This window comes from Mixophyes fleayi, chromosome 2, assembly GCF_038048845.1.
Source record: "Mixophyes fleayi isolate aMixFle1 chromosome 2, aMixFle1.hap1, whole genome shotgun sequence".
NCBI classification, from domain to species: Eukaryota; Metazoa; Chordata; class Amphibia; order Anura; family Limnodynastidae; genus Mixophyes; species Mixophyes fleayi.
Window position 1 is genome coordinate 184,033,441 of NC_134403.1, and position 26,578 is coordinate 184,060,018.

General features: G+C 39.1%; 1 protein-coding gene across 1 annotated transcript; it reads left to right on the forward strand.

Annotated features, from left to right (window-relative positions):
• The first annotated feature begins 652 nt into the window (after nucleotides 1-652).
• Nucleotides 653-26,193, forward strand: LOC142140261 (pinopsin-like). Its single transcript, XM_075198081.1, has 5 exons — nucleotides 653-989; nucleotides 17,147-17,329; nucleotides 17,785-17,930; nucleotides 24,266-24,505; nucleotides 26,007-26,193. Exons 1-5 carry the CDS (start codon nucleotides 653-655, stop codon nucleotides 26,142-26,144), a joined length of 1,044 nt encoding a protein of 347 aa, XP_075054182.1. The 3' UTR covers nucleotides 26,145-26,193.
• Nucleotides 26,194-26,578: the final 385 nt, after the last annotated feature.

Below are 26,578 nucleotides of genomic sequence, written 5' to 3' on the forward strand. Positions count from 1 at the left end.
ATGTATCCCATCTTGCCTCTTATATGTAAACATGTATTGCCTCTTGAAACAACAGAAACACTTAATAAAGTGTCTCCAGTGCAGGTTACAGAGAAATTATTATATATTTTGCCTTTATCACAAAAATACAAAGCATTTTGCAAAATATAACTCCATTATAATAATAGTAATAATATTTTTTTCAAATGTGCTAAGCTCAGTAGGAAAATATATTTAATGTTAATAATATCACATCTTTCTGTATGCATTAGATACATATATATTATACAAACCAGATTATCAAAAGGTATAGAGAACAGTTCCTACTACACAGAATGGGAGCGTAAGAGACCGTAACTATTATTACATCAAATCCTATTGTATGCATCAACCTTGTTAAGAAAAGCAAAACATTTCTATGTGCTTACTTTGTTAATTAGGTTTTGTGTCTTTAATGCAGGTCACCTTGCATTTCTCCCTGTTGATCTCTGTTTAAGTAAAGAATAATAGAGTGGATTACAAATACATCAGCAAGCTTACATTGTTCTAAGAAAAAGATCTTCTTTGGAGTCTTAAATCTCCTAGACTTTATAAAGAGGGTTTTCACATTTAAATGCATGCCATTATTTGTTATTATTTTGTATGTGTTAAACACATTTTTTTATATTTTAAAATGCATGCAGCGAACATGTCAGCTTATGAGACCCCAGGACCTTTTGACGGACCCCAATGGCCTCACCGTGCCCCTCATAGTACCTATTTGATGGTCTCTGTGCTCATGGGTATGGTGGTGGTTTTAGCCTTCTTTGTCAATGGCATGGTTATAGTGGTCTCCATCAAGTACAAGAAGCTGAGGTCTCCTTTGAACTACATATTACTTAATCTGGCAGTAGCTGACTTACTGGTCACTATTTTTGGGAGCAGTGTTAGCTTCCACAACAATATTTTTGGCTACTTCACAATGGGCAAAGCGGTATGTGAATTTGAAGGATTCATGGTTTCCTTAACAGGTAAGATGAGATCTTCTTAAACATACCAATTAAAGGTGAAAGTAATTTGTTTATTCTATAGTATACAAAAGAAATATGGTGTTTAAATTGTTAATCTGTCCATTCAAATGTAAAGTTCTAATATTTTAAAAAAAGTTATATTTATGATATAAATATGAGTATATTGTAGAATAATTTCAGTTGACTACTTTCCAAACTTTTTAAAAAAAAGTGTTTCAAAATATTGTAATATCACTAGTCCTCCACAATTACATACATTTCAAATACCACTGACAAAAAACATCTAAACAATTTTTACTGTGTAAGCATCATTTTAGATATTATGATTAAACATAGACTGAAGGGAGTAAAGTTTTTATCTATTTAGAAGATAGATACAGCACTGCATCACACTGTTTATTATCAACTCTTTCATTGTTGGCATAAATGTTCATATATACAGTAAAGGAGCTGCAGCTGTTATCGGTATAGGTTTTCTCCTTCACTCTATGGTTTGTTGCTTCTCATTGTGCTACACAATAACTTAACTCCAGTGTTACTAATTATGAAGTGTTTGGAAATCGCTGTGGTAGTATAACCCGAAGGGCCGATGGGCAGATGGGCCAGTGCGGTCCCTGGCAGTCGGTGCACGGTGTACTGACAGCGTACACCGTGCACTGACACAGCGTGCATTGACAAACTGGTAGCTGGCTGAGGAACCAGCCACCAGATCACATGGGCAGCGCTGCACGCTGCATTGTCGAGTCGGCCGGGTCTGAGGAGCGTGGAACAGAAGAAGGAAGAAGACAGAGACAGGAGGAGAAAAGAAGATGAAAAGGTAAGTACAGTAAAACGGGGGGGGAAGATAGCGGGTGACGGATGCCACACAGAAAGCTGGAAAAGGGGGAAGAGAATGCCACGCAGGAAAAGGGGGAAGAAAATGGCACACAGAAAGGAGGAAAAGGGGGAAGAGAATGGCACACAGAAAAGAGGAAAAAGGGGAAGAGAATGGCACACAGAAAACAGGAAAAGGGGGAAGAGAATGGCACACAGAAAGCTGGAAAAGGGGGAGAAGAATGCCACGCAGGAAAAGGGGGAAGAGAATGGCACACAGAAAGGAGGAAAAGGGGGAAGAGAATGGTACACAGAAAAGAGGAAAAAGGGGAAGAGAATGGCACACAGAAAGGAGGAAAAAGGGGGAAGAGAATGCCACACAGAAAGCTGGAAAAGGGGGAAGAGAATGGCACACAGAAAGCAGGAAAAGGGGGAAGAGAATGGCACACAGAAAGCAGGAAAAGGGGGAAGAGAATGGCACACAGAAAGCAGGAAAAGGGGAAAGAGAATGGCACACAGAAAGGAGGAAAAGGGGGAAGAGAATGGCACACAGAAAACAGGAAAAGGGGGAAGAGAATGGCACACAGAAAGGAGAAAAAGGGGGAAGAGAATGGCACACAGAAAACAGGAAAAGGGGGAAGAAAATGGCACACAGAAAGCAGGAAAAGGGGGAAGAGAATGGCACACAGAAAACAGGAAAAGGGGGAAGAGAATTGCACACAGAAAACAGGAAAAGGGGGAAGAGAATGGCACACAGGAAGAAAAAAGGGAAGAGAATGGCACACAGAAAGGAGGAAAAGGGGGAAGAGAATGGCACACAGAAAACAGGAAAAGGGGGAAGAGAATGGCACACAGAAAGCAGGAAAAGGGGGAAGAGAATGGCACACAGAAAGGAGGAAAAAGGGGAAGAGAATGGCACACAGAAAGGAGGAAAAAGGGGAAGAGAATGGCACACAGAAAACAGGAAAAGGGGGAAGAAAATGGCACACAGAAAGCAGGAAAAGGGGGAAGAGAATGGCACACAGAAAACAGGAAAAGAGGAAAGAGAATGGCACACAGAAAAAGGGAAAGGGGGGACAGAATGGCACACAGAAAAAGGGAAAGGGGGGACAGAATGGCACACAGAAAAAGGTGAAACGGGGGTAAGGATGGCACACAGAAAACGGGGGGGGGGGGGGGAGAAAAGTGAGGATGCCACACAGGGGGGAGGGATAGAAGAGAAAGGATGCCACACGAGGGGAGGGGGGGTGCTGTATATTCCTACTGGATATATATATAACCTCACATTTTATGCAAATGTAATTTAGTGTTGTTAATATGTTTACTCTGTGGCATAATATGATTTGGGGCACTACTGTATGGCATAATATGATTTGGGGGCACTATTGAGGTATAATATCAACCGGGGGCAGTATTGTGGTATAATATAATTTGGGGGCACTATTGTACAAACTGGGGCACTATTGTGGCATAATATGATTTGGGGGCTATTAATTGAAAGTGGGGCTGTTTGGAAAAAAAATAACGTCTATTTATTAAATGTAATTAGGAATTATTTAATGGCATTGATGGTTGGGGGAAATAGGTATATTTCTTAAACGTAAATGCGATTTAATTTATTGCTGGGGTTGTTTGGAGGGAGGTATATAGGTTTATTTATTAAACGTGAATACTACAATTTTAATGTTGAGGCTGGAGGGAGGCCTAATTATAAAACATGGGTTGCATTGATTAAACACCAGGGCTGGTTGGAGGTTTCTAAATTACATGTACCCATTTTTTTTTCCAAATAGGGCCTCCAGCATTCGAGGATCCAGACAAGCAGCAACTAAAGACACCAGCAGCGACAGGTGGTGTAAGTGACAAGAACACTGGTGGGGAAGTCCCGAATTTTGGTGACTGTCTCGTTTAGTGAGATTTGATCAGACTACAAGGACAGTTGGGAGGTAAGTCCCACTTCACAATGTACTGCTTGTGAAGGCAAAGCTGCGTGCACCTAACAGTAGTGCACACAGTATTGCCTGTGTATTTGTCTAACATTGTGTCTAATATGATAACCATGTTACATAATAGGGGCCCCCTGTCTTAAATAACCCAGGCCCCCCGAGCATTAATCCAGCTCTGGTTAGCAGGAGGAATCTGATAGTTGCTCCCAGTCCCTGGATAGGACACAGCCTGCAGAGCAAGCCGAGGAGCTCTAGGTCTCACAAGATTTGGTAATCTCGTGAGACAAAGAGCTTCCCTGCTCACTCTACAGGAAGTTCACACCCTTATGGATGTCAGCAGCACCAGAAGCATAGATAACTACAGTGGGCTGGGGGTGTCATAATGTGCCTGGGGAGATGGCGTGATGTGGCTGGGAGGGCGTGATAAATGTAATGTTTTATTCTAATGTATGTATCAATGCCCCATGTTGGCCACACCCACAACACAATGTGGACACTCCCTTTTCGGCGCCGCCGCTGCGCGATGGCACGCGATTTTTTTTCTTCTGGACCTGAGGTGGGCCTGTGTACTTTAAATGCCAGGGCTGATTTTTAGTCCCAGTCCGGCCCTGTATATATATATATATCTAATATATAAATGCTTAGTGGCGTCTGTGTATGAAAAAAAAAAAACAAGTTGCAGCGCCACCTGCTGGGCAGAGTTATACACTGACCTACTAAATTCTTAGTGTGTGTGGGAAAAAAAAATCAAAAAGGGCTGAAATTTGGTAGGGCTCAAACTCATTTTCGTGAGGTAATTTTACTTCATGAACACACATGTGTAGAGGCGTGCGTTAGTGTGTGTGTGTGTGTGTGTGTGTGGAAAAAACTATTTTCTCAGAAAGGGCTCATCCAATTGACCTGAAATTTGGTATACTGACATTATTTGACAAAAAAATTAGAATAGTCAAGTCAGTTAACTTCCATCATCCCCCCTTCCCCCCGTGGGAGGGGTAGTAAAGGCTAAATTTACGAGTTGAGGGGTCAAACTCATTTTCGTGAGGTAATTTTACCTCATGAACACACATTAAAAAGGCCGCTTGCGTCGGGAACTAACGCTCTTCCCCTGAGGAGGCCTGGGCTAGGTCCAAATGCATGACAAGAACCTTTTTAAGACCTTAAGTAGCTTGATTTGACTCGAATGCATGAGTATCATGCACGGGTTAACTTGTATATATATATATATATATATATATATATATATATATATATATATATAGTAGAGATGTTCACTGACCCCACGTGTTCTGGTTTTGGCTTTGGAGCTGGACTAACTTCGTGTTTTGGTTTTGGCAAAACCGCCCTTGTGTTTTGGTTTTGAATCCTGATTTTGTTTCTAAAATCCCTATTTGTTTTGCTAAAATCAGATATTTTTGCTCTTTTTCCCCACTACATTATTATTAGTAATCTCAATAACACTAATTTCAAGTCATTTGCAGTCAATTTTGACCACCTTATAGGTTACATTATTATTTTCATACACTTCAAACAAAGACTGCAGATTTAGAAGACCAAGCCTGCAAGACCTATTATTTGTATTTCAGCAATGACAATTAGCAATGGAGCTCTCCTGAATGTCACTGGAGAATCTGAAGAACACTGCTACCCCTCCTCTTTCTTTTCTACCTATGACGCTGCCCAACTGCACTAGAGACTGCCAAGAACTGTGCTACCCCTTCTGTGTCCCCCTGTAAAATGGCGCTGGATCACCATGGAGGGCGGTACTTATAGAATCCAAAACTCGCGAAATCTGACGACGTAACAATGACGTTTTGCTTCGTTTTCAATACCGAGGGAGCGCAAAAGTACCGGCTCAGTACTCGGATATGCTAAGCTCGGATGTGTTCGATTCTCGGGGAACCAAGCCTGAGCATCTCTAATATATAGTAACCTTTATTATGAATGTGAGATAGTCTATTTTTGGAAGTGTGTCAAAAACGTAACTTGATGCACCTCTTACTTGAAAAATTTAAGGCAAAAATTGTCTACAAGCTTACATTATAGACCAAATCCACCCATAATAAAGAAGTTGACATGCAATGAATCCGCAAATACACATTTATTAGGAAATTATGGGTCATTTACAACTCATAGCAAAGTAATGTGAAGGTGCCCTTGGTGGCCTAATCTGCAATTACATGCTGACTTTTCTGGTGGGTAAGAGCTAATAAGACCAGAGACCTCCCTGAAAACACAGGTGATTAACAGAGTCATGGTGTGGAGTGGACACTATAGTGAACATAGTGCAATAGCAATAATATTGAGCGCCAGACCATCTCAGTTTGAAACAGGAAACATAAACTTTATTAACTCCTCTTCCTCCAGTACGGAAAACCTTAGAGGTTGCAAGATGTACACAATTAAATGCCAGTCTACATATCATAATCAGATGGTAATACTTTCTCTTAATCTCCTCACACTCCTTCAAAGTACTTAGAAACTAATAGTGGGTTACATACCAGCCACAACTGTTGGAAGGCACAGACCACAGGTAAATCATACAGGCTTTGCAAATTATTCAGCTCACTTTTGTTTGCAGACATGCAGATGGATGATTCACAGATGCTCAGGACTACCATCTCACTCTCCAGGGACTCCAGTCTCCAACCTACTTTACACTCATTTCCTAAATAGACAGTAATTTGGGGGTCTTTAGAAGGAGGGATTGTCCATGGGGTGCTTGAAAGAATGAGCTCTCAGACTCTCACTGCCTCTTTTCCCTGTTATGCCAATCTGTGTCTGATGTGATGGTATTATTTCTAGGGTAGCCCTGAAGGTTGGGATGCCCCTGGTGGTGTCTTGCTGTGTTGCTTTCACTGATGGGGCTCTCCATCTTTGTTGCTTCACACTGGCCCTTGTTACTGTCAGTTTATATGATGGGCCACCCCACACAATGGGGAACACATCTCTGGTGCCTGCTAACACTTGACCATGGCCAGCCCCTTAATGGGGTCCTTAATGTGCCCCCCACTATGCACCCCCCTTTTTCTACTGGGGACTTATCATAATATGTCTAACTTTACCTTGATTACCCACTACAGGGGCTATGGAAAAAAATAAAAAAACAGAGTCAAATAGCCAGTGCTGGCACTTTTAGGTCCCGTAGCTAAACTCTGCCACCTACTGGTGAAGCCGCTACCTGCATTACCAGCTATCACCAATTCAAGGCCTGCTCCTAGTCTATCTAGAATCCACCCCTGGTGACCTTGCCAGCGGCACCGCTACCACTACAGGGGTGAGTGAACCCGACACCACGAGTCTTTCACCACTGGATCGGAACTTTTGACCGCTCAACGCCATCTTGCTCTATCGGCATTTATTGTGAGTACCGGAACTTTACTGCAGAAATTGGCTTTATCTGTCTGCTTATTATTCCCATTTACTGCACCCTCTGACTGTCATTGGTCTCCGACTACACCTACATCCTAGTACGGAGTTATATTGATACAGACACTGCGAATCCAATCACGTTTGGAGCAACACTTTACATTGGGACTCATTTAACCGTTTCAGCTTCCTGGGACCTCCGTGTCCATTATAAAAGGACTATTGCTGATTTAGGGTTTGGAGCCAGTGTATTCTGCTGTTTTTATTATATGCATGCATTTAGGTTGCAACCTTGCATTTCATGTTAACCATTGCAGTTTTGTGTTGTATTAAACCATATCATATATATCTGCCTTACTTTTGTGCGCTATGGGGAAACCATCTTGAACTAATCAAATAATATTAACTGACATTGAATGACTATACACAGTAGAATTTAAATATTCTTTCATTTGAATTTTCAAGACAAATTAATTTATTTTATTTTTTTTAATAATCTTAAAAATTTAATCCACAGATTTCCAAAACACATTTATTGTCTTTTACCGAGTGAAAATTCCTCCTTTAAGGATTTAATTGTGCTGCATATTATGTTCAAATACAATTTAGTAATTGTTCTGCTCAGAATTAACAAGCTCCCAGGTCAGTTTTTATTACAGTTTAACAGTGCATTAAAAACAAGCATGTGTTCCTGACTAATGCCTATTTTATTGGCTAATTACAGTCCTGAACATCAATTCGATTAACGCCTCAGTTTTCTAATTTGACAGGATGTCTATAGGGGCATCAGAGCAACTTGTTGTTTAAGTATAATCTAATAATATATTGAGTTCAGCACCACTGCTTGCTGGTTTCTAATAGATTCTTTGAGAGAATAATACTCTCTTGTCTTCAGCCAATATAACAAACCCCTGAAGCGATAGCCCCAAGCAAAAGAGGATGTGTCAGCTGACACACCTCCCTCTTAGAACGGAGAGACAAACACACAAATTTGTTCTACAGTATGCCAACCCCAGCAGTCCCCACCCAGTACATTGTAACCTCAGCAACACATTAAATCATACACAATAATAAAATTGTTACAGTAATCTCTTTGCCTTACAATACATAACATAGGTAAAACATACCAAACATACTGAAATCATAACAGATAAAACATACCACACATGCTTATAGACATATGTCACAGTAGGGCATGGGCCTTATTCCTTGGTACTGTTTATTAACTCTGTTAACCTAGACCCCTGTTGTCAATTACAGCTAGAGGGTCTGATTGTAGGACCAGGAACCAGACAGATTGGTCCCTGACCTCACAATCATTACACACTCAGTGTGTGACACAATGATTAATATAATTTTGGGGGTAGCTTTCTTTGGAGTTGCGGTTATTGTATAAAAGTAACATTTGTAAGAATTCAGGAAATAATTATGTTTTGAGATTTTGCTTATTCTTCTTAATCTACTGTCCATCAAATAACAGGGATGTTAATTAATATCTTACAAAATTGTAACCCTATATCTTAAGCGATATAACATTTGCTTTGCTAGACTTAACTAAAGCTCACATAATTAAATTATATCATTAAATCCAATGTTAATTCAGTTAAGTACTAAAGTCGACCAGTGTAATGTATCCAGTGAAATGGGTGATGTTAGCATATCAGGTTTTGCCCAATTCCTTTTGCGGATAAACCATAATATTTAGGGTAAATTTACTAAATGACTGCAAGTTCACAATCTATGATGTAATTTATGAGCGGAAGTAGTGGTGGAAGTGGGGGTGTATACAGTGGTATGCCATACTGCAAATTATCCTACTGTTTTCATTGTAAAACTATCAAATTCCATACATTTATATTTCCATTACATTTTTCATACCGCCACTTCTAAATTTCCACTTTGACCACTGAGGGGAAGTAAACCTCAAGAAAACCCCTCACATTCTTTACAATTACAAGTTTTAAATACATTCTGTTTTCAGCTTGTGCTGTAGTTGTCTAATATAATGTAAATCTTGTTTGTATGTATGTGTTGTGTTAGTTTGTCCTATGTTACACCTAACTAGTGATGACTTAGGTAGACCACCTGGCTGTTGCTCAGATTCTCCTGTCTCATGGTCGCGCAAGTTAAAGAGGCTACACAAGAGTCCCTGCAGGTGGTATATATATGAAAGCACAGATGAAGTGCTGCACAAAAAGGAGATAATTAGAATAATAGCACAAAGTCATCTTCTCGGGTGGAAACGTTACTATGAGTTTATTTACAAGGTATAAATATATTTTACAAATAAATACCACCAATATTCAGAAGGCAACAGCTTAATTAGGAAAATGTGGGTTACTTTTTAGGGAATAGGATTGAAGCTCTAAGACAGGCCTGTCCAACCTGCGGCCCTCCAGATGTTGTGAAACTACAAGTCCTAGCATGCTCTTCCAGCTATCAACTGGTTGTCTACCAGCAAAGCATGCTGGGGCTTGTAGTTTCACAACATCTGGAGGGCCGCAGGTTGGACAGGCCTGCTCTAAGACATTAAACTATGCTCAGTTACTGATTAAGGGCATCAGGATTAGCTTATGGCTCTAAAAGGGAAAAACAAAAAAAGTACAGTGAAAACAAAACATAAAGCATGCACCACGCAAAAATCTGTAAGCACTTGCATGTTTCTCTATAGGTCCTTTAATACATGCATATAACTAAGCATTATAAGAAGTTCAAACTAATATATACCATACACAATACAGTATACATGGGACAATACAAATAGCATGCATGTTAGTAAACATTTAGGTGTAATAATACAAGCAGTTTTAGAACCTATGCACAAACATTGCAATATTAGATAAAATACATAGCATGTTTATTGTTTTATTCTGACCATTTAGCGGCTCATGCTGAGATGGGAATATGCTCATTTGCTTGCAAATAAGTAAATTTGTACTGCACATGCCCAGAAATACAGCATACACCTACATCCGTTTGGAGATCCGACACTCGTGCCTCCTTAAACTTGGAGACGTAGTATGGCTGAGTGGAGGGGCAGTGTAACATAGGCTGTGTGCAGTAAGGACATGTTCGTGGAATTGCGAAGTGAGGCAGACCTGCACACATATATGCCTGTCAGTAGCCGTATCACTTATGGGTGCCTGAGAGCTGGTGCAAATACAGTCTGATGATAATGACAATCAGCAACACTTGGTAGTTTCTTCTGTCTGGATGATTGTGGATTCACCTCTACAGGTGATAGCGATTTCCCCATTGCTTGCGGCTACACTATAGGATTTAGCGGCCATTTGTTATATGTTATCCTTTGACCATGACATCATCTTCTCCGTAACCAGCAGCAGCAACAACAAAGGCATATTGAGCATGTGTACAGGTCATGTTAAAGGTCTTTGGGATGCTATCCTCTTTGGGATCCCTGACGCAGAAGTGATATGCAGGTTCAGGCTCCCAACTGATGACATCCTGGAAACTCTGCAGATTGTGTAGAGTGACCTAGATCCTATGATCTGCATCCACACTGCAGAACCACTATTGACTAAATTGTTGTCTGTGTTACATATCTGTGTGTCTCGGGCACTTCAGACAACAGTAAATGTTTTGTTGTTTTGTACTGAAATGGGTCCTTCAAGTATTCCTGTATCCCATCATCAAGCAATTTTTTACATTATTGGATGAGGAATTCCTTTTGCTGCAGCAATTTTACTCCATTGCTTAATTTTTGCATGTCATAATGGCAGTGGATGGTACTTACAAAGGATAAAAAAAGCCTGGTGTTTGTGATGTAAAGCCTGAAATCAAGATCAATCACGTCAGACCTTTTTCAATCGTTTATGACTTGAATCATTAAAATTCAAGTGTAACCACGCATTTTTTTTTTTACAGTGCGCTCTTGCAGGTGACAGCACTTACCCTTTCCAACTGTGGCTCTTCGCTGCAATATTACATCCAGCCATAGACCAACAAGTTGCAAATGATTCTGCATATACCTTCAACAGATCACTAACTGAACAAACATTTGGCCTTTTCAAAACCTGTCTTAGATTATTGGTCTGTGTGCCATCAGTGTCTTTTGAAGAGGAGGTAGAGATTGTTGTGGAGGAACCAGAAGATCATCATCTGGAACCTTCCCCTATGGAAGAAAAACAGAATTTTCAAGATCATGTTATCAACAATATTTCAAACAAGTGCAAACTAAAAATACATATTGGGAGACACAAATACTGCATATTTTACCATTTAATATTTGTAATTAAATAATCTAATAAATTACCTAAGCCATGCTATTGTTTTAAACAAGGATAAACTATCTATTTATCTATCCAATATGTATATAAAGAGAGAGACGTGTTTGTACATAGAAATATGCATATGTACATATACACAAATATACCTACATGTATAAAGATGTGGCTAGACATCTCTACACACGCACACACACACACACACATATATATATATATATATATATATAAATATATATATATATATATATATATAATGTATATATATATATATATATATATATATATAGATAGACATAAGATGAGATTTTTTTAAATTAAATGTATCATCTGTTAACAGGTAACAGGGTTTCAAGAGGCACTGCCATCATGCCAGGGCTGGGCCTAGTACCTCTTTGACCCTGTCGCCTCTCAAGCAGATCGTGTTGGCCTGTATTGCCATCCAGAAAGTCGTGGACTTAGGAATCGTGAATAGTGACATTGGGTCTCCTGCGTAACTTCAATTATATTCAACTATGTTTCTCTATTTTTCTCAATGGTTTACTTCTTAATTTGAGGTATTATTTTTCCATAATTATATATATAGCAAAATGTAATGTAGAACATCTATTATATATTATATTATATTAAACAAGTAGAAAAGTTGCAAAAAATACTTATTTCATGGTAATTTCAATGGCCATTTCAAAATATTGAAAAAAAACATGACACATAAAATTTATTGTAAGTAACTATTGCATAATGTAGGCAGTATATTTTGCACTTGCTTGGATGTATATTTGCGACAGTACAGATATATTTTGCTGTAATATACATGAGGTATATATATTTTAAATCTGTTATATACCGCTTCTTGATTTTGGTGACTGTGCGGTGGATAAGGTCCACCATATTATTATCTCCTCCCAGATACGCTGCTCAGCCACAGCATTTAGCTGCCTTGTGGTGTTATGCAGCCTCTTCACCATATAAAGCACCAGTACCTCAAGTTCAGCGTAGCTGAAGTTGGGCTGACGCTTGTTCATGTGGAGACAGCTAGGACCAGAGAGTTCCTTCCCACTTTGGAAAATGGTAAGCATTTAAATTTTTGACTTGTCTATGGCATCTTATATATAGTATGATTAGACATGTATGTGGGCACTTTTTGGCATATTTTTTGTTTTTTTCCTAGTAGAGCATTGCTGTGGTGCATTTGTATGCATATGTATGAATTATCACTAAAGTATATATTATAGCAGTGCTCAAAGTGGGCGGTATGTGTCGGTATGACATACTGCCATTTCTTCTCCCCACTTCGAAGCTGGTTTCATACCTGTCCAAGCAGCCGAGCTCATACACCCTTGTATGAGCTCGGCTGCACTTTGATCTACTCTTTGGTTGCTGGACCCTCCCTAGGGACCAGCCACCTTAACACAGGTGCAGCACGGACCTCAGCCACTGTGCAGATGGGATGCTCTGTCCCTCTCCCTCCTCCTCACTGAGTGAACGCTGTCAGGAGCTATGCAAAGGAGATGCCTGAAGAAAGGCAAGTAAAGAATTGTGTGATGCTGGAGGGGGGTGTCAATGTGATTCTACAGGGGGGTCAATGTGGTGCTGGGGGGAATCAATGTGATGCTGGGGGGGATCAATGTGATGCTGGAGGAATCAATGTGATGCTTGGGGGAACAATGTGATAAATGAGATGCTGGGGGATCGATGTGATGCTGCAGAGATCAATATGATGCTGGGGGGATCAATGTGATGCTGGAGGGGAATCAATGTGATGCTGGGGGGAATCAGTGTGATAAAGGGGAATCAGTGTGATGCAGAGGGGAACAATGTAATGCAGGGGGGGAATGTGATGCTTGAGGGACCAATGTGAAGCTGGGGGGATCAGTGTGATGCTGCGGGGGTCAATGTGATGCTGGGGGGGATCAATGCGATGCTGGAGGGGAATCAATGTGATAAAGGGGGAATCAATGTGATGCAAGGGGGAATCAGTGTGATGCAGGGGGAATCAGTGTGATGCAGGGGGGATCAGTGTGATGCAGGGGGATCAGTGTGATGCAGGGCTGATCAGTGTAATGCTGGGGGGATCAGTGTGATGCAGGGGGATCGGTGTGATGCAGAGGGGAACAATGTAATGCAGGAGGGCAATGTGATGCTGGGGGGAGATCAATGTGATGCTGGGGAGGCAGTGTAATGCAGATGAGGACAGTGTGATGCGGAGGGGGGCATTGTGAGGCAGGGGGAGGCATTGTGAGGAAGGGGGGGCAGTGTGGTGGGGTTTATTGTGGTGCAGAGACAGTCTTGGCAGAAGGGTACTATTGATGCAGTGTGGGGTGGTATTAGGGCAGTGTGAGCAGCAGAGTGACATTGGGGCAGTGTGGTGAGAGAGGTGGTATTGGGGCAGTGTGGGGAGAGGTGTGATATTAGTGCAGTTTGCAGCAAAAGTGGGGATGATATTGCTATATTGTGGAACTGATATACCCAATTTCTGTAATCTGGGAGTGGGCTAACTGTAATGTGAAGGGGCTGGATTGTGAGGGAATGTATCACTGTAATATAGGGGTATTGGTGATTTCTGTGTGGTTATTTATTATAAATTATATATATTATTGATGTAACAGGAATGCTAATAATGCAGTAGTAGAAGAAATAGGCCAGTTACTTAAATGTGAATGCTATGTAGATTTAATGTTGAAGCTGCTAGGGTGTATATTATTTGCAATGAATAGTAACTATGCATTTTCCAAACAGGGACCAACATTCTAGGATCTGGCCTAGCAGCAGCTGAGCTTACGACACCAGCAGGTAGTGTAAACTGTAAGAACAGGTAGGAATGAGACTGTTTTGAATGTGATGGGACTGTCTTGCGTACTAGGGATAATAAATGGCATACTAGCAAAATCCCACAGGCCACCGGCCATTTGCTTCAAATTTCCATACCACCACTTCTAAATTTCCACTTCGAGCACTGTATTATAAATGAATGTTTGCTTAGTGCCAATTTTAGTTAAGTGATTTTTGTCATCCATGGAGGCATGATTACTTCGAATTGGACAGCCACTATGTTGCCACACAGTCAATCAGTGTAGGGAAAAGCTTCATTCAGTTGCAAGTATGTGAGCAGTAACCTTTGAACAGGTATCTTAGCACTGAAATACCTGTCACTTGAATGTCGTGGCATACAAAGCTACTAAATGGTATTTATGCCATCAGATGGCCACAAGGCAATCCATTGCCCAACTGCAATCCAGATGGACCATATTAAGGAGGAGTCAGCCAAAATCCACGTTCGCCTGCAGAGGAAGATTAGGAGATGTGAGTTAGCAGTTTTCATTTTATATTTTTAAAATATGTCAAATAGGCCCAAATCCTAGGTGACTTTGGAATCTATTTAAAATACAGCGTGTGATTTAATCTGCCCCAAAAAATAAAATAAAAGTGTAATGTAATTGTTATTGATAATTTAAAATTATCGACTTTAACCCCACAAAATTACATAACATTTTTAAAAAATATTAGGATTATTTTTTAGACTAATTTATTAGGGCCAAAAACCTTATAAAAGTTAATCAAGGTTTTATGTAAGCTATGTAACCAAATAATATATGTACACTATGAAGAGTGTAGTAAAAAAGTACATTATTTAATTTAACTTTTTTAAAAACTACAAATTATTAACTTCAACATTTGTGTGCATTGCAGCTTGTATTATTAAAAAAAAATCAACTAAAACACCCCAAAGTATTTTGGTCTCTGTTTCACAGAATAGTGACATAGAGAGTAGGCCAAACAGGCCCTGGCAAAGGTGCAAAAGGAGGTGGTGTCAGAGGTCCTGGAGGAGGAGGCTCAAGACGAGACTGGCCTAGAGGTAGAAGACCAACAGAAAGAGGCCATGGAGGTAAATAAAGGTATCATCTTATCCCACCTAAAAAACAAGTTTGATTTTGTAGGCCTTAGATGAGTCAATGTTGGCTAAGCCAAATGATTGTGTATGTGTAACGTCAGAGAGTGTCTAGAACTTTAATACATTATGTTTATCTTTTTGCAAAAAAATAAATAAACTAATATTTGTTCCAGACTTTTTCCTTATAAGCAAATATATAATTTTTGCAAAGTGCACTGCAATGGCATTTTGTGAAAAACATGTAGTCAAATATGTCAAAGTAGTATAATTCATAGAGTTTTCCACATATTGTGGCCACAGGAAGACTTGATTATTTCTGCTTTATATAAAGCGCTATGCATAATTGTTGCTTTTGTAAATAAATCTATAATTTACGATTGCATAATACAAAAGGATTTAGGCAATAAAACAAAAAGATACATTTGATAAAAATGTTCAAAAAATTTAAATCCCAGTTATCATCAATCAACAATGATGAATATACTCTGCATTTAGGGCATGTTCAATACATGAAAATAAATGATTGTTATTGCAACACTAATATTTTCCCCTTTTCTCATCCATAGATGCTGCATACAAGGAAACCAAACCTTCAAGGAAAAAGCAGAATTACCTGGATGACATCCATTATAAAATGGGTGTCATGCAAGCTTACCTAGGTCATCTCATGGAATATATAGAATTATTTTAAAAATAAAGTAATGTTATATTTTATTAGAAAAAGTTTTATTTTAAAAAAAAAAGTTATTTCAAAATAAATATTTTGATGTTAAAATCGTGTTGTTTTATGGTCGATACATTGTATGGTTTCAAATAAATGAGGTAAATGCATTATTAAACAATGTGATTAATGTGATATTGGTGCGTTATTAGTGTTTCAGTGATAGTACGGTATACATACTACTACTAAGGTGTTAACAGTGAAGGCGCAAAAGTGTTTATTGCTTAAAAATGGGGCAGTCACGGGACATTGTCACATAATAAGGTAGTAACAATCATGTTCCAAATAAATCCAAACAGTTCCTAATGTGGATGTGACATTGCCCAATAAATCTGCAGTGTGCATGTAACATTACTGTATTCATATTTGATGTAAAAGAAAATTTCTTAGTTGCAAGCAGTCTTAATTTAGAAATGGGGAATATGCTGCACTTTACTTTCACTAATGAGCCTACTTTAGGCTGGAGCATATTCTACTGCTGCAGAGCTGGATGCATCTTGGGATACATACACTATTCCTCAGAACGTGAGCCTAATTAGCCTATTTTTATATACAGCTTTAATTTAGTGTAAATTTTAACACATATGCGTCCAACTCTGCATCAGATCCTTAATATGTATTAAATGTTCCTATAGGTTACTATAGGTTATTATTATTATCGTAGATTTGTAAAACAGCACGGTGCTCCACAACGCCGTACATTAGGGTAAACAGGACATACATAAAACAAGGACATACAAGGCAGACAAAATAAATGCAGACTTGAAAACAAAGGGTATGGAGGACAAATACATATCCCCTTATGCTTATAGTGGTAGGAGAAGTGATTTTATCTGGCTCTCTAGAGAGCTACTTAAATTGTTTCCAAATGTACTGTTTCTTTAGCAGTGCAGAAATTCTGGATATTCAACCAAGAGTTATATATTTACACAAATAAACTGTCTTGTGGAAGATGCAAGGCGTAAGGGCAAACTATGACATCTCTGAAATCCACCGTTCTAAAATAGACCAGACATACTGATATGTTTATTGAAAATAAATATTGAAAATTTCTGTTACCAAATTACCATGTGAACCTTTGTAACATTTACATCTATATTCTTATTTCTAATAAAACAACATATGCAAGATTCTGTATGGTGTAAATATTTATGTGACATTATGTGCATTTTCAGGTATTGTAGGCCTCTGGTCACTGGCAATATTAGCCTTTGAAAGGTACATAGTGATCTGTAAGCCTATGGGAGATTTCCGTTTCCAGCAAAGACATGCGGTCATGGGATGTTCATTCACCTGGATCTGGTCATTCATGTGGACATCTCCACCTTTGTTTGGCTGGTGCAGTTATGTTCCTGAAGGTTTGTTAATTTGCTGATTTGTTTTTAGTTATAAAGAGCATTCAGGTTGTTTTAACAGTTAATGATAACATGTTTCCAAGTATAAATAGGCCTAATTTTTACAATAAGCCATAGATCTAAGCATGTTTTTTATTTATTTATATATGTCTGTAACTCACACAAAACACACTATTAACTATGTTTCTCAATTTCAAGATACAGCTGAAAGCTATTTTATTGCACGAATCACTGAAAATGATGTACTTCATTTTGAAAAACTCCATATATATACACTAAATGCAGTAGACAGCCTTAATGTTCAAGCTAATAAAAGTAGTCGCCGCTGTGGGACCCATAGCTATTTACATTTACCTTTTTGGTCTGAAATAACACTACTATCTGAAAGTATTTATACAACAGACTGAGCTTGTTAAATTTTGCCTTCTTCTTAAATAGTTTCAATACATTTCCTCTAGGTCTGCGGACATCTTGTGGACCCAACTGGTACACTGGAGGGACCAACAACAACAGTTATATTATGGCTTTGTTTACAACTTGCTTCATGATGCCTCTTAGTACCATCATATTCTCCTATTCAAATCTGCTAATTGCACTGAGAGCTGTAAGTAGAAAATGTACCTACTATAATTAAAATCATCATAGTCTCTATGACCTGAACTAAATAATTAATATAATGACAGTGGTATTGATAAGGTCCTAAAAAACTGAGACACAAGCCTTATGAAACTTATAACTACTTTCACAGCATTATGCACTTATACTCAGTGCAATGACAAATATGCAATGTAAGTAAAATTACTGTATTATTATTAAACAATTATTTATATAGGGCCAACATATTCTGTAGCACTTTGCAGTCGAAAACAAACACAGTAATAGAGCAAGGCTTAGCAATCGTATCATTTATAGGAAAATAGAATTCATGAAGCTAAATGCCACAAAGTGCATATTACAAAGTGCAGGTTACAATGGGAAAGTGCTTAATGGGGCTAAATGATTCAGTCCCACAACATTGTTGGTGTGGAGGGCAGTTGGTTGTTTGAGCAGTAAGAGAATAAATGTGAGTTTTGTGTGAACTACGTAGAAGGCTGCTAATAAGGTGGAATAGCCAAGGGAGGATAAAAAGATGTTTGAGGAATTTGATGAGCTTGCTTAAAGGTATGTTTTCAGGAAACACTTGAAGTTTTTGTGCTGTACAAAGGAGAGAATTGCACAGAGTAGGTACAGCCAAATAAAAGTCCTATAACTGAAATGGGAGCAAGTAATGAGTTTAGATGAGCAGCACAGATCTTGGGCAGACGGGAGGGATCAAGTTCGGAGATATTCTGAGACAAGTGAAGAGATGTATGTTGGTAGAAGCTTCCTATTTTGTATTCTGTAACATGCAGTCAAGGATGACACCAAAGCAGCGAGCTTGAAAGGTAGAGTTTATTTTCGTGTTGTCAACAAACATAGAGATTGCAGGTAAACACTGTTTGAAGGTTTGTGGCCAGATTACTAGTTCAGTTTTTAAAAAATGGATTATGAGGTGGTGAGAAGACATTCAATATGAAATGACAAAAAAGAGATTTAGTAATGCAGTTCAACACAGATGGTTTGCATAGAGGTAATACTGAAAACCAAAAAAGTTTATTTGTTTTCCAAGAGAAGAGTAGAGCACTTGGCACTGATTTGTGGCACTCCAACTGAACCAGAGTCAAGGTGGAATGAATTATGTGCGATAAGTGGATGAGAGCCTGGACAGGACAGAGGACCTAGGAAATGCATCATTTGTATGGGCAGTACGTGATCTACAGTATCACAAGGGTCAAAGACAATTAGAAGCATGTAGTTGCTCTTAAATCTAGCAGTGATCATATCATTCACCATCATAGTCATTGCAGTTTCTCTGGAGTGTTGGGATTGAAAGTCTGTGATTTGCATTGTGTGCAGAAAGCAAGCCAGCAAGGTGGGTGTAGGTAAGCCTCACACGATGTTTGGAGGAGGCATAGCAGATGACAGATGGTAATCGGAGAGAGAATCTGGGTCAGAATTAGCTTTTTTCAGAATAGGAGTAATTACTGCATGATTGAAATATCATAGTATAATACCAGCAGAGAGGGAACGAGTATAGATGTTAGTTAAGACTAGGATAGTAACAGGGCCACCTTAACTACATTATGGGCCCCCGGTCAATGCAGTGCACCGAGGCCCCTAAATATAAAGTGTGTGTGTGTGTGTGTGTGTAAAAAAATATATATATGTATGTAAAAAACGTGATTATGTGTATATATATATATATATATATATATATATATATAAAATCACTTTTTTATATATATATATATATATATATATATATATATATATATATATAGGGGCCCCCTTAACTTACCTTAAGTCCGATCCCCTTCTCTTCTTTTTTCCGTGCTGAGTCTCTCTCTTCTGCGCTCCTCCGTGATGTGCTTGCAGTGAATGTTGGGCGTGACATCACGCCCAGCACTAATGACCGGCAGTGTCCATAGAGCTCTATGGCATGTGCAGAGTCACGATTTTTTCAGCTGATGGTTATGACAGATAAAGAGCACAGATGTGAAGGTAAATTGTGTAAAACATGTATAGTGTGTACACATGTATCGGCATGCTGATCAGGACTTTTTTGCATTGGGACAAATTTTCTGTAGTGTGTAGCCAGCCTCAGTCATTTCATTACCTCTCAGGACCTGACACAGTTATTTTATCTTTAATATTGCTTCATTGCATAATATATTTATATAATCATGCTCATTTCAATAATGCTAGGGAGTTGTTTTAATGCAACTTGTAGTCTGTGCCTTCATGTAGATTTTTTAGTAATTCACTTAAAAATTGATGGAATTTACCGTAATTGAATGTTGTACAGGGAGTGCTTCTTTTGTTGTTTTTTGTGCCTTAGTAATACACAACATTAGCCTTATTTGTCTCTACAACTGACTCTACATGTACCCCAGGAGCATTATTACCTTTGTGGATGCTCAGGAGCCGAGCTCCCAAGCACAACTGCATGACATTTTTTAAATGTTTTTTTTTTTAAATATTATTCCTTTTGTTTCCTGCACAGTTTCTGTTACATGCACTTAAGAGCACTCATAGCACACAGGAAGTGAAGATGCCCTGCTTGGTATCTTTCATGTAGCCCCCACCCCTTAATGTCTGCCTTGTTTCTTTGTTTTGGGTATCCCCAACCAGCCTCGGACTGGCCTGCCGGCCAGCCAGGCTATACACCGGTAGGCCCGGGCGCAATTAAGCCCCACTCCCTCTGCTGTTGGGGCGGAGCTTACCGGAGGTCAGATGTCGGCGTGGGGGGTATAGGGGGCATGTGTCCTGGGCCCCCCTCTCTCCGAGGCCCCCCCCGCCACCCGCATCAGATGATCTCTTCAGTAGTACAGCAGCTGCAGTACTGCTGTACTACTGTCAAAAATGTCCGAATTGGAGCTTCTGCGCATGTGCAGCAGAAGCAGCTTCAGGAAGCAACAAGAAAGTTAGCAGGTGAGGGTCCGTTTCACTGGACACATATTTATACAGTTAAAAACAAATAAATCATATATAAATAAATATCAAGAAGACCCTTCACAGCATAGCATGTTTATTGTTTATTGCTTGATTAAATATGTCACCTATAGCAGTGAGAATATATATATTTTCTTGCTGCTATAGGTGGCTACATTTGACATATTTAATCAAGCAGTCAAGTAATAATCATGCTATGAAGGGTCTTCTTAAATATGTATATACATATGTTTATTTTTTTTATCAGCTATATCTCAATAAATATACACTGAACATTGATATTAATGTTTCATTAGTAAAGTAATCACATAAGCCAGGCACTTTTATATTAAAGCTTGAATGAGAATTTAGTGTGTGTGTGTGTGTGTGTATATATATATATATATATATATATATATATATATATATATATATATATATATATATATATATATATATATATATAATGTGTGTGTGTAATCTAATTAAAAGCTTTAATATAAGTGGGTGGCAGGCTTCGACAATTGCTTTACTATTGAATAATAAAATAGAGGATCCTCTAACATAGTTGCTGCATTATATAAGGGTATACATATATAGCTACACACATACAGACATATATAGTCAAAATTGGTGTTATGTTATCAATGTTTATTTTTTTATGTTAGTTTTAGTGTGCGGTATAATTGCTAGTTTTGGTGTGCGGTATCATTGCTAGTTTTAGTGTGCGGTATCATTGCTAGTTTTAGTGTGCGGTATCATTGCTAGTTTTAGTGTGCGGTATCAGTTGTATTTTTAATGTGTGGTATCATTGCTGGTTTTAATGTGTGGTGTCAATGCCCATTTTAATGTGGGGTTTTGATGATTGTTTTAATGTAAAGTATTTTAGTTTGTGGAAGTAATGACTTTTCTTGTGCAGACAAGCTAGACGAGCCCTCTGGGAGAGTTGTAAATGTCGTACTAGCGGGCTATAGGTGTCGTAATGCAGGATGTGTCAATGTTTACAGCCTTATACCCAATGAAGACACTTTGCTCTTAATTTTAGATTTTAGGGGCCCCCTCCCAAAGCCTTAATCCAGCTCTGGGCGGCGGGGCCATTTCCATCACAAACTCACTACCGCGCAGGTGTAGAGAGCCGTGTCTGGGCTCTCTGCACCTGTGCGGTAGTGTGCTTTTCACTTCAGCAGGGGAGGAGGAGGTGTGCCGTCTTCCTGGTATCACGGCCGCCCAGAGGAGCAGGATGCTGGAGCTTTCCACACACAGGTTAGTGAGTACCCTCCCAAGCCAGCCAGCCTGTCATTTTTTTTTTTCATCCGAAAGGACCAGAGAAGCCCTGAGGGAAATGGGGGAATGGAATCAATACACATACTGCAGACCCCATTTAAATGGCACCTTATAAGTTATAATGAATATATATATATATATATATATATATATTTACCAGGTGTCCTTGTTCTTTACGTTGTAAAATGCCCTCCATGGGCTGACCACACCCCCTTGACTGGCCACACCCACTCTTACAGTTGGCCACACCCCGATGTAGTGGGCCCCTATCACTACATTCCCCCGGTGGGCCCTTCATGCCCCAGTCCGACACTGTCCCCAACTTGTTTCTCTATTACATTTTAGAATTCCTCATAGCATCCATATAAAATAGTGATCTCATTAAATAACTGCACCATGCCAACGTTAAATACATTTGTATTGCTAAAGGCAGTTGGATATCTTATTTAAATTATAATGCTCTGCTCACAGTTTGGCAACAGTTTTTTGTCTTCCTTAGTCTGAAAAAAATACTTTGCATTATATAGAGAGCATAGGTATGTCTACAATGTTGTGGTTTCATTTCACTTTTGCTTTAAAATATATTTATACATTGCTATGCTGTATTTGTATTTTTGTGTTGTTTCACTTGCAGAGCAATTGCTGAGCACATAAGTCAAATCTTAAAGCCTATTTTTGTGTGCGATAGTAGCATTGAAATAATCACCATCTTAGACGTATATGCATACTTGCCAACTTTTACTTTCCTCAGGAGTCATGCTCGTGTGAGTGGGGCAAAAGAAAGGATTTCTAAGTAATGCCAACTACATGTCCAGGGCCGTCTCTGACATAGGGCACGATGGGCAGGTGCCCGGGGGCCCTGCAGCCCAGGGGGCCCGTCAGAGGCAGCTAAAAAAAAAAAGTTCCTGAAAAAAAGAAGAAGAAAATACTTACCTTGCTCTCAGCTGGCGATCCGGCTCCCTCCCTGGTCCCCTCCTCCGTGCGGCGCTCGCAGTGCATGTCGGGCGTGACGTCATCACGCCTGCCCGACATCCATTGCGGAGCGCAGCACGGAGGAGGGGACCAGGGAGGGAGCCGGATCGCCAGCTGAGAGCAAGGTAAGTATTTTCTTCTTCTTTTTTTCAGGAACTTTTTTCTCTCACTGCCTCTGACGGGCCCCCTGGGCTGCAGGGCCCATATATATAATCTTTTTTTTTTTTAATATATATATATATATATATATATATATATAGGGGCCCCGGTGCACTGCTTTGCCCGGGGGCCCCATATGTTGTTAAGAGGGCCCTGTACATGTCAACCCTGTTAGTCAATGCCAGAGCTTGACACAGGCTTCTGCTGACACAGAACATTCACTTGCAGACAGATCATTTGAGGACTACTTATGCCATCCAGATTTAGCCATAAATCTTTTCACTTTTTGGAGAGACTTATTTGCATGTTTTTCCTATGGAACATTGTCTGAAAGTCTCCTTATCAGTATATATTACTTTAGTGAATCTCATACACCAAAGCACAATTAAATGTAACAGCACTGAGGTCTTACAACAAGTACGTTATTACGAATGTCAGAATTTGTGGTGATATTTTGAACAAACTAAATAAATGAAACACTTATTTTACACTGCACCAGCTCTGTATGGGGTTTACAGCGTATTCTTCTTTGGCACTGGTTGCTAATTAAAATTATTTCAACGTCATGTATGCAGAAAGTACTTTTTTTGGGTGAAACTGAATAGTGAAAATTTAAAAATCTACTAAAACTTTCAATACTCGCTACCCCCTCAAATGGGGTATGGGATAATTAGTTTGCTTTCTTTCTATGTTATAATGTATCCTCTACACCAGTGTTGGCTAACCTGTGACACTCCATGTTTTATGAAACTACAAGTCCCAGCATGGTTTGCCAATATATAGCAGCTTATTGGTGGAAGGCTATGCTGGGACTTGTAGTTTCACAACACCTGGAGTGCCACAGGTTAGCCAACACTGCTCTACACTTAAACAGTCTTTATACTGACATGAAATTTAGGTGGTTGCATAAAATTGAATAAACAACATATAGTTCTGTGATCCCTATAGAATATGACGAAACAGAACATGTATTTAGTAACTTAAGCAAAAAGTAACTGTTGTATACATTGACAGGTTGCTGCACAGCAGAAAGAATCAGAGACTACTCAGCGGGCTGAACGAGAGGTGACCAGGATGGTTATTGCTATGGTATTAGCCTTTCTCATTTGCTGGTTACCTTATGCTGCATTTGCTATTGTGATGGCATCCAATAAGGACATTGTCATTGAACCCACCCTGGCATCGATGCCTTCATACTTCTCAAAAACAGCCACTGTATACAACCCTGTCATCTATGTTTTCATGAATAAGCAGGTATGTGTGCTTCTTCTTGCCCTTCATTAGTTAATATTATCATCACTAGTATTATAGGAGTACAGGAAATTACATAGCAGTATATGAAGTGCTTGCTTGATTTTCTGATGCTGAACGCACTTTGTGAAACACGATGGTTGGGCACCATGTTTTAAACTCATTACTTTGGACAGGAATGTTGCTTCACAAAAAATGCTTTTAAGGATCTTAAGTATTAGCTTAAGTATTAGCTTATAAAATCAACGATATACTAAAGACAAGGATAATCCAAATATAACTACTGAGCTCTCTGTTATTAATAAGAGCCACTTCCACAGTGAAGACACTTACCAGAGAGTATAAGAAATGTATACAGAAGAGTATAAAACATGCATATCACAGCAATTGCTGTCTATAGTGCATACTTGCTAAATGTTTTCTATTGGCCTCCGAGAGATCCACGGGTAGGAGGGCGTGAAGGGCCGGGGCCCGGTGTATTACGTAATTTTGGCCACGTTCTCTATACGGACATCACCATGTTGGCCTATTGAAAATGCGGCAGGCCACAATGATGCGTGAATTGTGTCACTAAGCCACCCCCAGCCACTTCACCAAGAAGTCTGCAGGATCTGGAAGGATGCCCCATTCTCTCTGGAGTCTGGAAGGACTCCCACAAATTCAGGAATCTCCAGAAAATTCCAGGAGATTAGGCAACTATGATATAGAGTGGGGCAGGGCAGGCTTGGCCCTCAGGGCAGGTGGGCATCTGCCCCACTGGCTGGCCCCATACAGGGCTACCTTGGGCTCGGTCACTGGGCCACCTGCATTTTTTTTTCTTAAAATGTTCCTAATAGGCTGCTGGGTCGAGTCTTGTCCCTGGGCTAAAATTTGCCAGCCCTGCCCTGGTGTAGGGTGTGGCTTGGAGCAAAATTTGGTGAAAGCTGAGTATACTCGTTGATCCAGACCGTGAACAGCTTCATTATAAATTAATGTCTGTTTTAGTACAGTTTCTATTTCTATCTTAACCAGGGAAGTGCTCTCTCTCTCTCTCTCTCTCTATATATATATATATATATATATAGAGAGAGAGAGAGAGAGAGTTATGTTATGTTTATGTATTATACTCGTGCTGGTCTGTTCATTTCTTGAGCCATGAAGGTTTGCAGTGATTTTTATGGACTGTGCACATTTATTTTGATTTTTTTTGGTTCAGAGTGTATCCTTAATTTAACAGACCAGCACAGGCTCAGTAAAAAATAGCAAAATATTTATAATAAAATGTAAAAACCGTTACAGAATTTTATATATACATACATATATATATATATATATATATATATATATATATATATATGTGTGTGTGTGTGTGTGTACACATATATATCTCAAGTGAGAGGGTCTCATTAACCATTTAGAATAAGCATCATCTGCTCAAATTACCACTAGCAGCCAGCAGGATGCATGTGTCATTTTTTAAATACAGCCTAAATACTGACCTTGGATTTATGTACTTGTGTTATAGTTTCGAAACTGTTTAATGACACTTCTATGCTGTGGTCGCAATCCATTTGGTGGAGAGGATGAGAGCAGCACAGCCAGTGGCCGTACAGATGTAACATCAGTGTCTGAGGGAGGTGGAAACAAGATCACACCAGCATGATATCACTTATGACCATTTGGAAAAATACATGCAAGAAACAATATATTTTTTAACCACAAATTTAGTTTAGTATTGAAATAAAATAACCTGAATTTTGTTTCATAATATAAGACTATTAATTATGAAAAATAATTTCCTATTTTATTTATTTGACAAAAAAACACATTTATTTATCTAAAATGGAACAATAACTGAATATATTATTTAGAAGGAAGTAAAATGTATGCATAATGTAATATGTGATGGTATGGTGTATCCACAAAATTGTTGAACAATCCTTGTGAGCAAATCGCTAAACATTTATCTTCTATCGAAATTCTAGAAAATTACAAATGTTCCAGCCCTCCATCACCCGCAAGAAATATACCTCTTGATAGTCGTACCTGCAGATGTCTAATTGAGTTGAATTTACATTAAAATAAACGCGCTGTACT

What these genes read in the sequence shown, in the direction of transcription:
- LOC142140261 (XM_075198081.1), top strand. Translation starts at nt 653, where the DNA reads ATGCATGCAGCGAACATGTCAGCTTATGAGACCCCAGGACCTTTTGAC. An exon ending in ATTCATGGTTTCCTTAACAG is followed by an intron (nt 990 to 17,146) that starts GTAAGATGAGAT and finishes GTGCATTTTCAG; the next exon opens with GTATTGTAGGCCTCTGGTCA. An exon ending in ATGTTTTCATGAATAAGCAG is followed by an intron (nt 24,506 to 26,006) that starts GTATGTGTGCTT and finishes CTTGTGTTATAG; the next exon opens with TTTCGAAACTGTTTAATGAC.